The sequence below is a fragment of the Mobula birostris genome, chromosome 13 (genome assembly GCF_030028105.1).
Source record: "Mobula birostris isolate sMobBir1 chromosome 13, sMobBir1.hap1, whole genome shotgun sequence".
Taxonomy (NCBI): Eukaryota; Metazoa; Chordata; class Chondrichthyes; order Myliobatiformes; family Myliobatidae; genus Mobula; species Mobula birostris.
In genome coordinates, this window is record NC_092382.1 from 90838728 (window position 1) to 90853506 (window position 14779).

A 14779-nucleotide genomic window follows, 5' to 3' on the forward strand; every position below is an offset into this window, starting at 1 on the left:
ACTACCTGTGCCACATGCTAGGATCAGGCAGATGAATGCGTGGCTGAGAGACTGGTGTAGGGGGCAGGGCTTCAGATTCTTGGATAATTGGGATTTATTCTGGGGGAAGTATGACCTGTTCTAAAAGGACAGGTTACACCTGAACCCGAAGGGGACCAATATCCTGGCGGGAAAGTTTAATAGAGCTGTTAGGGAGGGTTTAAACTAATTTGGCAGGATGATGGAAACCGGAATAACAGAGCGGAGGAAGGGGAAAACAGAAATATATCTAAGATAGTGAGCAGTAAAGATGTCAGGAAAGACAGGCAGGTGATGGGGCAAACTTGTAGCCATTGGGATGAGTTGCAGTGCAATAAAGTTGCAGTGAAATCAAAGCGAAAAGTATCAAATACTGGTCTTAAGGTGGATGATCTTGTCATACAGCTACAGATTGGCAGGTATGATATTGTGGCCATCACTGAGACCTGGCTAAAGGATGCATGTCTCTAGGAGCTGAATGTCCAAGGATACACGGTGTATCGGAAGGATAGGAAGGTAGGCAGAGGGGGAGCCGTGGCTTTATTGGTTAGAAATGATATTAAATCATTAGAAAGAGGTGATAAAGGATCCGAAGGTGCAGAATCTTTATGGGTTGAGCTAAGAAATAGCATGGGTAAAGGACCCTGATGGCAGTTATTTATAGGCCTCCAAACAGATGCAGGGATGTGGACTACAAATTACAACTGGAAATAGAAAAGGCTTGTCAGAAGGGCAGTGTTATGATAATTGTGAGGGATTTTAACATGCGGGTAGATTGGGAAAATCAGGTCGGCACTGGATCTCAAGAGAGAGAATTTGTAGAATGTCTGCGAGATGGCTTTTTAGAACAACTTTTTGTTGAGCCCACTAAGGGATCAGCTGTACTGGATTGGGTATTGTGTAATGAACCGGAGGTGATTAGAGAGATTGAGGTGAAGGAACCCTTAGGAGGCAGTGATCATAACATGATTGAGTTCACTGTGGAATTAGAAAAAGAGAAGCCGAAATCTGATGTGTCGGTATTTCAGTGGAGTAAAGGAAATTACAGTGGCATGAAAGAGGAACTGGCCAAAGTTGACTGGAAAGGGACGCTGGCGGGAAAGACAACAGAGCAGCATGGCTGGAGTTTATGTGGGAAATGAGGAAGGTGCAAGACAGGTATATTCCAAAAAAGAAGAAATTTTTGAGTGGAAAAAGGATGCAACCGTGGTTGACAAGAGAAGTCCAAGCCAAAGTTAAAGCAAAGGAGAGGGCATACAAGGGAGCAAAAATTAGTGGGAAGACAGAGGATTGGGAAGTTTTTAAAACCTTACAGAAGGAAACCAAGAAGGTCATTAAGAGGGAAAAGATTAACTATGAAAGGAAGCTAGCAAATAATATCAAGGAGGATACTAAAAGCTTTTTCAAGTATATAAAGAGTAAAAGACAGGTGAGAGTAGATATAGGACCGATAGAAAATGATGCTGGAGAAACTGTAATGGGAGATAGGGAGATAAGGAGATGGCAGAGGAACTGAATGAGTATTTTGCATCAGTCTTCACTGAGGAAGACATCAGCAGTATACCCGACACTCATTGGTGGCAGGGAAGAGAAGTGTGCGCAGTCACAATTACAACAGAGAAAGTACTCAGGAAGCTGAATAGTCTAAAGGTAGATAAATCTCCCGGACCAGATGGAATGCACCCGCGTGTTCTGAAGGAAGTAGCTGTGGAGATTGCGGAGGCATTAGCGATGATCTTTCAAAAGTCGATAGATTCTGGCATAGTTCCGGAAGACTGGAAGATTGCAAATGTCAGTCCGCTATTTAAGAAGGGGGCAAGGAAGAATTACGGGAAAGTTACATACGTGAATAGAGTGTTGGCTGATTGGCAGGAAACAGAGAGTGGGAATAAATGGATCCTATTCTGGTTTGCTGCAGGTTACCAGTGGTGCTCCACAGGGGTCCGGGTAGGGGCCGCTTCTTTTTACATTGTACACCAACGATTTGGATTATGGAATAGATGGCTTTGTGGCTAAGTTTGCTGACGATACGAAGATAGGTGGAGGGGCCATTAGTGCTGAGGAAACGGAAAGTCTGCAGAGAGACTTGGATAGATTGGAAGAATGGGCAGAGAAGTGGTAAATGAAGTACAATGTTGGAAAGTGTGTGGTTATGCACATTGGCAGAAAAAATAGACGGGCAGACTATTATTTAAATGGGGAAGGGATTCAAAGTTCTGAGATGCAACGGGACTTGGGAGTCCTCGTACAGGATACCCTTAAAGTTAACCTCCAGGTTGAGTCAGTAGTGAAGAAGGCGAATGCAATGTTGGCATTCATTTCTAGAGGAATGGAGTATAGGAGCAGGGATGTGATGTTGAGGCTCTATAAGGCGCTGGTGAGACTTCACTTGGAGTACTGTGGGCAGTTTTGGTCTCCTTATTTAAGAAAGGATGTGCTGACGTTGGAGAGGGTACAGAGAAGATTCACTAGAATGATTCCGTGAATGAGAGGGCTAACATATGAGGAACGTTTGTCTGCTCTTGGACTGTATTCCTTGGAGTTTAGACGAATGAGGGGAGACCTGATAGAAACATTTCGAATGTTGAAAGGCATGGACAGAGTGGATGTGGCAAAGTTGTTTCCCATGATGGGGGAGTCCAGTACGAGACGGCATGAGTTAAGGATTGAAAGGCGCCCTTTCAGGACAGAAATGCGAAGAAATTTTTTCAGTCCAAGGGTGGTGAATCTATGGAATTTGTTGCCACGGGCGGCAGTGGAGACCAAGTCATTGGGTGTATTTAAGGCAGAGATTGATAGGTATCTGAGTAGCCAGGGCATCAAAGGTTATGGTGAGAAGGCGGGGGAGTGGGACTAAATGGGAGAATGGATCAGCTCATGATAAAATGGCGGAGTAGATGTGATGGGCCGAATGGCCGTCTTCTGCTCCTTTGTCGTATGGTCTTATGGAGTGGGAGGAGAGAAAGTTTCAAGCAGGTTGGTCTTGAGACTTGTTGAATCTTATTCAGCAAGAGAAGGGGCATGGAGTGAGAGAATAGAAGAGGTGGTTTTGTGACCGGCTGTGTTTCATTTAACAGTTCCATATCATTTGCACATTTCCAAACTGTTCGTTAATAGCTGATTATCTGATAGAGAGGAACCAAAAAAGGCACTTTTGGTTAAATAGAACGTCGGTATTGGAGAGGCCGTTGAGAGAGTGCAGTCTGCACCGAGAATGAAGCTGGAGCCGGATGATTCAAGAGGGGCAAGGGACAGTAGTTATAGTCAGGATGACTCAGGAGAGGTGAAGGAGAGTAGCTACTGTCTGGACGATTCAGAGGATCAAGGGAAGTAGTTACAGTCAGGACGATTCAGTAGCGGTGAAGGACAGTCGTTAGCAGACAATTCAGGAGGGGTGAGGACAGTAGCTACTGTCAGGACGATTCAGGAGGGGCGAGGGAAGTAGTTACAGTCAGGACAATTCGGGAGGGATGAGGGAAAATTGTTTTATCGGGATGATTTAGGAGGGGTGACGGACAGTAGTTATATTTAGGCCGATTAGTTACAGAGGACAATTCAGGAGCGGTGAAGGACAGAAATTACGTTCAGGATAACTCAGGAGGGGCGAGCGACAGTAGTGACAGTAGTTACAGTCAGGACGATTCATGAGCAGTAAGGGACAGTAGTTAGAGACAGGACAATTCAGTACGAGTGATGGAGAGTGGTTGCAGTCAAGACAGTTCAGGAGGTGCGAGGGACAGTAGTTACAGTTGGGACGATTCAGGAGGGGTGAGGGACAGTAGTTACAGTCAAGGCAGTTCAGGAGGTGCGTGGGACAGTAGTGATGAGGGACAGTGGTTAATGTCAGGATGATTCAAGATGGGTGAGGGACTGTAGTTACAGTCAGGACAATTCAGGAGGTGTGAGGGACTGTAGTTACAGTCAGGACAATTCAGGAGGTGTGAGGGACTGTAGTTACAGTCAGGACAATTCAGGAGGTGTGAGGGACTGTAGTTACAGTCAGGACAATTCAGGAAGGGTGAGCGACCGTGGTTAGTCAGGATATTTCAGGAGGGGTGAAGGACGGTAATTAGAGTCAGGACGATTCAGGAGGGGTGAGAGAGAGTAGTTGTTGTCAAGGCAATTTAGGAGGACAGTCTTTACAGTGAGGACAATTCAGGAGGGGAGACAAACAGTAGTTGCATTCAGGACGGTTCAGTAGGGGTGAGGGTCAGTGGTTACAGTCAGAATAATTCAGGAAGGGTGAGGGACCGTAGTTAAAGTCCGGTTTATTCAGGAGTGGCGAGGGACAGTATTTACAGTCAGGATGATTCAGGAGGGGCGAGGGACAGTTGTTACAGTCGAGGCAATTCAGGAGGTGCAAGGGACAGTAGTTACACTCAGGGTGATTCAGGAGCAGTGAGAGACAGTAGTTACAGTCAGGATGATTCAGTAGGAGCAACGGACAGTAGTTACTGTCAGGATGATTCAAGATGGGTGAGGGACAGTAGTTCCATTCAGAATGATTCAGGTGGGGCGAGGGACAGTAGTTACAGTCTGGACAATTCAGGAGGGGTGAAGAATTGTAGTTACAGTCCGACAGTTACGCCTAGTTTGCCGGATCAGGTAATCAGGTGACTGTGAATAGACAAAAACAGTTGGTGCAAGATACCCTGTGAATGATGCCCTGAATAACAAGTGTATGGCTTTGGATATCGTTGGGAGCCCAACATGCCAGGGAAAACCAGGGTAGCCAGTTCTCAGTCACTGTGACTGGCTCTGTGGCTCAGGACAGAAGAGGGGGAGAAAGAGGGGGCAGAAATGTCCAGTCGATTCTGTGTTTGAGAATGAGACTCCCAGGTTGTCTGTTGCTTCCCATCTGAGTGTCTCAGATCGAGTCCACAGCATCGTGTATGGGACGGTGATCAGACATAAGTTGTGGTACACCTTGGTAGCAGTGACATGGTGAGAGAGAGTGATGGGGTCCCGAAGAGTGATTACGTAGGGAGGAAGGAAGCCACAAAGTGGGACACACCAGTGCAAGTAAGAAGAGGAAGGTATGGCAGAGGAATACTTTGCTGAAGAGTTGCCAGACTGGCAGCCAACCATAAAAGGCCCCATTTATATCCACTCGCTGCCTCCTGTCTGTCAGCAATTTCGCTATCCATGCCAGTACCTTTCCTGTGATGCCTTAGGATTTTATCTTGTTAAACAGCCTCATGTGTAGCACTTTATCAAATGCCTTCTGTAAATCCAAGTAAATGACATCCACTGCCTCTTCTTTGTCCACTCTGCTTGGTACTCCCTCGAAGAACGCTAGCAGCTTTGTCACGCAAGGTTTCCTTTGACAGAAACTATGCTGACTTGGACTTACTTTATGATTCATCTCCAAGTACCTCGAAACCTCATCCTAAGTAATGGACTCCAACACTGAGGTTAATTTAACTGGCCTATAATTTCTTTTCTTTTGCCTTTCTCCCTTCTTAAAGAGTGGAGTGACATTTGCAATCTTCCAATCCTCCGAGACCATGACAGAATCAGGTGATTCCTGAAAGATCATGACCAATGCTTCCGTTATCTCTTCAACAGCCTCTCTCAGGACTCTGGGATGTAGTCCATCTGGTCCAGGTGACTTATCAACCATAAGACCTTTGAATTTGCATGACAATTTTTCCCTTGTAATAACAATGACACTCACTCCTTCTCCCTGACATTCATGGACCTCTGGCACACTGCTAGTGTCTTCCACAGTGAAGACAGATGCAAAGTACCAATTACGTTCATCTGTCATCTCTTTCTTCCCCCATTATTACCTCACCAGCATCATTTTCACCTTTATCACCTTTTATTCCAATGTGATACTGATACATAAGAGTTACGCTTCTCCCTCTCAAACTGCAGTGTGAATTCAATCATATCATGATCACTACCTCATCAGGGTTCCTTACATTAATCGCCTTTATAATTTCTGGGTTATGAGAATCAGAATCCTTTATTATCGCCAAGTATGTGGACACGCACAGGGAATTTGATGCCGGTTTCCCTGAGCTCTCGCTGTACAGGATCAAAACAATATTGCAAATAATCGTGAACTATATACAATGAGGTATACCTGTGTATGTACAGGTGGACTTGGTTTGTAATAGACTAAAATTCAAGTGTTCATAAGACTGATGGCATATGGAAAGAAACTGTTCTTGTACCTATTTGTCCTGGCATACAGTGATCTAAAGCGCCTACCAGAAGGAAGGAGTTGGAACAGGTGATGTCCAGGGTGTGATGGGTCTACAATGATGCTGCTTGCTCGCTTCCTGACTCTAGATACATATAAGTCCTGGATCGAGGGCAGCTTCACAACAATAATCCTTTCCGCAGCCCTGACGGTTCTTTGGAGTATATTCTTGTCTTGTTTGGTAGCTGATCCAAACCAGACAGTGATGGACGAACAGAGAACAGATTGGATTATTCCTGAGCAGAATTGAATCAGCAGCTCCTGAGGCAGGTTGTACTTCCTGAGTTGACATAGGAAATACAACCTCTGCTGAGCCTTTTTGATAAGAGTGTCTGCATTGGGTGTCCACTTCAGGTCCTGGGACATTACACAATGTTGTTACACAACATAGCCTTTCCCCAATTGGGCTCAAGTACTGGCTACTCTGAAAAGCCATCTCATAGGCATTCAACAAATTCCCTCTCCTGCAACCAGGCATCAACCTGAATTTCCCAGTCTCCTTGCATATTGAAGTCCCCAGTTGCAATTGTGACATTACCTTTGTTACATGCCTTTACCAGATCCCTTTGCAATGCCAACCCCACATCTTGTCTACTATTTGGAGGCCAATATATGATTACCAGAATGTTTTTTTTTTTCCCCTTGCGGTTTCTTAACTTCACCCAGAGATTCAACATTTTCTGACCCTCCGTCACCTCCTTCTGAAGATGTAATTCCATCTCTTACCAACAGAGCCAGACCAAAGTATATCCTTTGATGCTCAACTCCCAACTACAGCCTTCTTTCAGCCACGACTCAGTGATACCACAATGTCATACCGGACCAATCTCTAATTGCACCACGAGTTCGTCCACCTTATTCCAAATGCTACGCGTATCTATATACTGCACCTTTAGTCCTGCATTCTTCGCCCTTTTGAATTTTGCCTCTGCGGTACAATTTAACTCTTTGCTCTGTCTGCATTTGTATCCAGTCATTGGCTTGTCCTTCCTTACATTCATGTTCCACCCATCATTAACTTCTAAACCTGTGGGCTCATTCTCAGCTCTATCATATTGGTTCCCATCCCCCTGCCATATTAGTTTAAACCCCTCCTAACAGGTCTAGTAAAGCTGCCCACAAGACTATTGGTCCCACTCGGATTGAAGTTCAACCCGTCCCTCTTGTGCAGGTCAGACTTCCCCTAGAATGGGTCCCAGTTATCCAGAAATCGGAACCCCTGTCCCCCTCTCCAATTCTTCGGCCACCTCATACTGTTCCTGCCCTCACTATCGTGTGGCACAGGCAGTGGAGCAGACTGCGGCGGAGGCCAAGATGGTGGGTATACTTACGACAGAAGTTGATTGTTTCCTGATCGATTGGTCAGGGCATCAATGGGTATGGTGATAAGGCAGGTGTCTGGGGTTGAGTGGGATCCAAAATCAGCCATGATGGAACAGCAGAGCAGACTCGATGGGCTGAATGGCCTATTTCTTCTCTGATGTCTTATGGACATCGTGTTTCTGATTTCTGGTCACTGGGATCGTTTCAGGGAAGGTATGGCACCTACATAAGGGAAGGGGCACACGTGAACCAGAGAGAAGCCAATGTTTTGTCAGCAGGTTTGCTGCAGCTCTTTAGAAGGGCCAGTGGGATTGGCACTGGAGTTTTTGGTCAGATTGTGCAGCAGTTAGTTTGAGGATAGGTGCAGAGTGCAGTGAGTATGGACATTGCATAAATGTACTCAGCTGGATGGATACAAATCTGTTTGTTCACTTTACTGCGAGAAGTACAAAGAAGTTCACTACATGGAATTGTGGTGTGGTCATTACGGGCTTGGCTGCTGTAAAATCCTATGACGTTACAGGAAAGATACTGGCATGGATAGTGGAATGGCTGACAGGCAGGAGGCAGCGAGTAGGAATCTGTGTGTGCGGACGGTGACTAGTGGTCTTCCTCAGGGGTCCGTTGCTTACCAATGATTTGGATAATGGAAGTGATGGCTTTGTGGCAAAGTTTGTGGAGATAGGTTTGTATGTTCTTCCTGTGTGTGTGTGTGTGTGTGTTTCCCCTAGGTACTCTGCTTTCTTCCCACAGTTTAATATGTTGCTGTTAGTAGGCTAATTGGTCATTGTAAATTGTCCCATGATTAGGCTCGGGGTTAAGTCAGTTGGCTGCCGGGCAGCATGACCTGAGGGACTGGCAGGACCTGTTCCTTGCTATTTCAAAATCTGGTAAGACACTGAGCCTCGTGATAGTCATAGTCGTAGTCATACTTCATTGTTCCCGGGGGAGATTGGTTTTCATTACAGTTGCACCATAAATAATTAAATAGTAATAAAACCATAAATAGTTAAATAGTAATATGTAAATTGTGCCAGGAAATAAGTCCAGGACCAGCCTATTGGCTCAGGGTGTCTGACCCTCCAAGGGAGGAGCTGTAAAGTTTGATGGCCACAGGTAGGAATGACTTCCTATGACGCTCTGTGCTGTATCTCGGTGGAATGAGCCTCTGGCTGAATGTGCTCCTGTGCCCAACCAGTACATTATGTAGTAGATGGGAGACATTGACCAAGATGGCATGCAACTTGGACAGCATCCTCTTTTCAGACACCACCGTGAGAGATTCCAGTTCCATCCCCACAACATCACTGGCCATACGAATGAGATTGCTGATCCTGTTGGTGTCTGCTACCCTCAGCCTGCTGCCCCAGCACACAACTGCAAACATGATCGCACTGGCCACCACAGAACATCCTCAGCATTATCCGGCAGATGTTAAAGGCAGATACACACGCCATCTCTCCTCCCATCCTGTAGGCACGACGGGAGCCTCCGCTCCCGCACCAGCAGGCACAGGAAGAGCTTCTTCCCTGAGGCTGTGACCCTGCTGAACCTCATATCACAGCGCTAAGCAGTATTGCACCCATATTGGACTGTCTCAGTACTTTTATATTTGTGTGCTGCAGCACTTAATTTTTATTTGCAGTTATTTTGTAAATAACACTATTCTTTGCCTTTTGGTTAGATGCTAACTGCATTTCATTGGCTTTGTATCTGTACTCAGCACAATGACAATAAAGTTTAATCTAATCTAATCTAATCCCCGCTGCATCCCAAAACAAATAAACTTCTCCCAAGCCAGACGGGACATACCTTGGGTCACGGCAGGAAATGAACAAATGTTACATGCCTGCACCCAGGTGCCTCTGTGCTTTCGTGATCTGTTCCCTGTCTGTCCAGTGATCCTTGTTTCAGATGTGCCGAGCCGCTGTTGATCTCCATCTTGGGCGCTGCTGGACCTGCCCCCTTGTCAGGACTGCTCCCGTCGGCGTCTGGGAAGGTGGGGGGTAGGGGGAAGAGTGGAGAGTGAGAGAAAAAAAAGACACAGAGCCACTGGGGAGAATTGACCGTTAAAGATTTGTGCTAGTTTCTGCATTGACAAACTTGTAGTCTTCATGTTCTGGCCTATATTTTCGTACAGTGGATTTCAGCTTTTGGATCTCTCCCTTCAACATGGTTACCCTGAATCACCTCTCTAAATACATTGCAACTAGGACCACCTCTGTCTACCTTGTCCTCTTCCCGTCGGAAACAGCACGCCACACTGGACTTGTTTCTATACCGCCTCCCTGACACCCCTAGACAAGAGCCAACAAGGTAACAACTCTAATAAGGCATGAGTTATGACCTTTGTGTCCTCTGTCCAGTGGACTGGTACCAAAAGGTTGAAGGATAGAAAATGTTGTTCCATTTCTTTGTTTAATAAAGGTAACAGGGATAGTCCTGGGAATCTTATACTAGAGAGCCTTACTTCAGAGGTGAACAAACTATTGGAGAGGATTATGAATGATGGGATTTATGAACATCTGGAGCATTATAGTCCCATTACCGATGGTCATCGTGGCTTTGTGAGGTTCAGGTCATGCCTCATAAGCCCAATTTAGTATATCAAGGAGGTGACAGAACAAATTGAAGTAGCAGTGGTGATCGATTTTAGTTAGGCCTTTGACAAGGTTCCCTTTGGTCGATTCATCCATTACCTCTTCAGAGATGGGATCCAGGGAAACTTGGCTGTGTGGATTCGGGATTGGCTTGCCCACAGAAGGGTAACTGGAGCGTTATCCCCCTGGCGGTTTGTGACGGGTCGTCTGCAGGAATCTGTTTTTGGGATGCCTGCTTTATCATTTTCAGAAATGACCTTGCTGAGGACATGGTAGGGTGGACTAGTACGACTGCAATTGACCTATTTTGGTTCGGTGTTGCAGATTACAACCAGATACAGACAAGGTGCAGAACTTGGGGGATCAATGGCAGATGGTTGACAATACAGAAAAGTGTGAAGTGATACTATTTGGAGGATCGAACTTGGAAGCGGAGTAGGCTTTTAACGTCAGGTTTCTTCCAGTGCAGAGGAACAGGGGGATCTTGGGGACTGAGTGCGTGGGTTCGTCATGGTTCCTCTGCAAACGGATGGGATGGGTTCAGAAGGCATATGGTGCGTTGGCCTTCAATAGCTGGAGGGAATCTGCAATTCGGCTCATCACGGGAAGATGGTGAGAACACAACACCAAAGAAAGGTCAGCTCGAGCGCAGTGTCCCAACAAAATGTGATCCAGCGCAGAGCAAAGTCACTCAGGAGGTGGGGCGGTAAAAGACTGGGATCAGGGCCGTGGATGCAAGCCATCCGAGGCGATAATTTATCACATCAGAGGTTCATTAAACCAGGGACCGTCAAGTCTCAGCTGAGTTACAGCCTTGCAGAGGAGGGAGGAAATGGTGGGCTGGAATGAGTACAGTTCACAAGATGATTTGGGGCAAGAGCAAGCAGTAGTTGTGGGGCAGGTGAGAGCTGGATGTGTAGTAATGGCTCGCAGTATTCCTGGCATTTCTCTGAGGAAGTGTGGCTGCCTGGATTGCAGGAGTGTGTCAGGTGTGTAATGGAGGAAATGTGCCCACCAGGGTGGATGGGCTTTTCCGGGCTGTGCATCAGAGGAAATATTTCACCCAGGTGAAGAATGCTTCCATCTGTGAGTAGGTAGCTACATATCCACCGATGATGGTGTTCATCCTATATCTTCTGCTTGGTGCATGTGCTTAAAGTGTCATCAGAATCGACGAGCCCAGAGGGGGAAGAGGCAAGTGCTTCCGTAAAAGACGATGGAAGCAACAGCAGTATATTTTATAGTGACGCCACTGACGGCCGTTGTGCTGGGGAGAGAGAGAATGTTGAAAATGAGCAGCACAAAGATGACGGGCTGAGCACCCTCGATCTGTTTGCCGGTCAGGACTATGCTCGATCTGTTTGCCGGTCAGGACCATGCTCGATCTGTTTGCCGGTCAGGACCATGCTCGATCTGTTTGCCGGTCAGGACCATGCTCGATCTGTTTGCCGGTCAGGACCATGCTCGATCTGTTTGCCGGTCAGGACTATGCTGATTGTCCTGGTCGTGCCCTTACTGCAGATTTCACATTCTGGGCTCAAGCCCAGTCAGTTGTTTGCTCCTTCCGGAGTTGAGCAAGGACTGCAAATCCAAAGTGACTGTCCTGCAGGGTCTGGATATGTTGCAAACACCCAGGTTACACAAAGGAAGAGAGAAGAGGTTATATCTGATGTAGAAGTAGCTGTGCTCGGAGAGGTGACGCCCACTGGGGTCGTGTGATCCCACGTGGAGTGAAGGAGCTGTGTCAGGCACCACTGACGTTACTTTTCATTTACATAAAGACTGATTGAGGAGAAAGAGAACCGAATGAATGGAGTGAGCAAGCAGCAGGAGGAACTGTGACACTGAGCGGGTCAGCGACAGTGAAACGGGAGCCATGTTGGTGGGGTTTGCAGTCTCTAGGAAACACAATCTATTCTTCCAGGGAAGTACAAGGAAAAGGAGATGGCCGTTTGGTCTGAAGGGTTGAATGTGAGAAATACTTCAATCAGGATATGTACAGTAAATTGCAAATGTGAAAAGCAGGGCAGATGCGAACCCCTGAGCAGAGTTTGCTTCTCCGTAGACTCAGCAAGATGATTCAGGTTGTGACATGCAGAACAGTGAACAGTGTCCAAGAACAGACGTAATAACTGATTCTGACACGACGGACACAAAAATGTAAACAGAAAGCAAAGTGAAAAGGGAAAATCACAGAACCTTCTCCATTTGTCAGGCAAGTTGCCAAGCACTAGCCTGAGAGCTCACACCTTTCCAGATGCAGAGCGAGGTACGATGGTGTTGGTCAGCGGGTGAATACGGTCGACTGCAGTGATGTGTGGCTTTGAACTGAATGTTATGTGGTACATGGGCTCTGGTTAGCTTTCAATCCTGTGGGAAGTCATACCATGCAGACGATCGCCTTTGCCAACCACCAGTCAATCTGTACTGATACATTCAACCACACTTTGATCTTTAGCCTGGCCTACATTTCAATTTTAATCCTCATCCTGATGCTTTGGAAATATTGGGAGGACCAGCCTCTTGGGGTAGTGTGTGGCAGAGTACAATCACTCCCCAGTTTCCCTGTAACCTCTTGCTCCTCACCTTAAACATCCTCTAATCCCAGACACCTCTGCCAAGGGGAACATTTAATTTCATTAACTCTCTCCTCCCACCATCATTATATTATCTACTTCAATCACATTTCCGCTCAGTCCCATCTGCTCTGAGGATCAGAGAGTCTGTGACACGAGGAACGTAGGTCCAGAGACTGGACAGGATGCGTCCCTGGAAGGATGGCTCCTGGGGACCAGACGATGTCTTAGCCAGGGTATGTAGGTCTCTGGAATCGTATTGTGTGTGAGCTGGGAGATTGGTTCCCAGCACAGCGTGTGTCGTGGACAGAAGAACATAGGAAATAGCAGGAGTCGGCCATCTGGCCCGTCGAGCCTGCTCCGCCATTCAATAAGATCATGGCTGATCTGGCCATGGTCTCAACTCCACCTCCCTGCCTTTTCCCCATAACACTTAATTCCTCTACTTTGCAAAAATCTATCCAACCTTGTGTATATCTATCCAAGCTGTGAGAAGGGTCGGTCGGAATATTCAGACAATGTGTGATCTGGGAATATTTTCCTTTGTGGAGGTTAATAGCTATACAGTGTGCCTGTGAAAATCATTCACCACCCCACCCCCCCCGCCCCGGACGGTTCCATGTTTTATTGTGTTACAAATAGAATCACAGTGGATTTAGTTTGTTTTTTCTGACACTGATCAACAGAAAATGACTCTCTTGTCAAAGTGAAAACAGATTTCTACAAAGCGATTGAAATGAATTACAAAGCAATAAAACATGAAAGCTCCCGGGGTGGGGGGGGAGGGGGTGGTGGTTGAATACTTTTTATATGCTCTGTATCGAAACCCTCTGCAGTGGTGTCAGAAATTTCCCCTAGTCAGATACTGTGTAATTTATAAAGAGCGGAGCTGTGTCAGTCCTGCTGTGTTCTCTGTGACTGGGTATCAGCCGTCACCTGCTTATCGAGAAGGAAACCTGACAAGGGGTGAGTTCACAGTCCCCCTCGAAAGTCGACTCACTCAGAAACGTTGCAGCCACTCAGTCTGAAACTGGTTTGCTCTGTTCTGAATCGGCCTGCTCTAAACACCAATTGGTGATATAACTTTCTTCCCCCCCACCCCGCAGGTTGGAAAAGCAATTCGAAACGGAAACAGAAATTGAAGGGACTTCTGCCATTGGACTCACCAGGGGAAAATGATCAGACCTCGGGAGCCCCAATATCAGTGGAAGGCTATATTGAGGGCTGTGGCCCAATGGAATATGATGCCACTGAAGAGGAAAGGGAACAAAGTCACCCCAGAGTCTGTGGGGTTGGAGACTCAGTCCAGGGTCATGGAACCAGCCCGGGTGAGACGACCAGTTGTCACCTCAAAGGTTCGTTAAACAAGGAATCATTAGGTCTCGACCAAGATGGAGGTGAATAAAGTGAGGGGTGATGGGACTGGGTGACCGCACGATGGGGGGAGACTGGTGGTGGGAGTGGGGAGAAGGAGCAGGATGCCCTGTTGGGACATGGGTAACAGGTGCAAGAGTGAAGCAAAGGAGTGCAATTCACGACGTATCGTGGGTCGCAGAACATAACAGGGGTGGGTTTGCGGTGTGGGAAAGGGAAATGCAGAATGGATCTCATTGAAACCTACCGAGTGTTGCAAGGACTCGATAGGGTGGATGTGGAGAGGATGTTTCCTATGGTGGGGGTATCCAGAACTAGAGAGCAGAGCCTCAAAATTGAGGGGCGATGTTTTAGAACAGAGGGAAGGAGGATATTTTTTAGCCAGAGAGTAGTGAATCTGTGGAATGCTCTGCCACAGACTGCGGTGGAGGCCAAGTCCGTGCGTCTATTTAAGGCGGAAGTTGATTGTTCCTGATCGGTCAGGGCATTAAAGGATGTGGTGAGGAGGCAGGTGTATGGGATTGAGTGGGATCTGGGATCAGCCATGATGGAATGGTGGAACAGACTCAACGGGCTGAATGGCCTAATTCTGCTGCTATGTCTTATGGGCTTATTTCTGACATGTATCTTCGAGTAAGTGTGTCAGATGGACAGGGCAGTTCTAGGATGTGTATGAG

At 46.8% G+C, this 14779-nt stretch overlaps 1 protein-coding gene across 3 annotated transcripts in view; it reads left to right on the forward strand.

Annotated features, from left to right (window-relative positions):
* LOC140207739 (NACHT, LRR and PYD domains-containing protein 3-like) overlaps window positions 1-14779 on the forward strand; it is a 97927-nt gene that overhangs the window by 45501 nt on the left and 37647 nt on the right. For 2 of the 3 annotated variants that reach the window (XM_072276299.1, XM_072276298.1), the window contains one exon: window positions 13835-14125. In XM_072276299.1, the coding sequence (XP_072132400.1) occupies window positions 13835-14125 (291 nt within the window). The remainder of the gene's footprint in view (window positions 1-13834; window positions 14126-14779) is intronic. The other variant, XM_072276300.1, reaches the window with a different exon arrangement.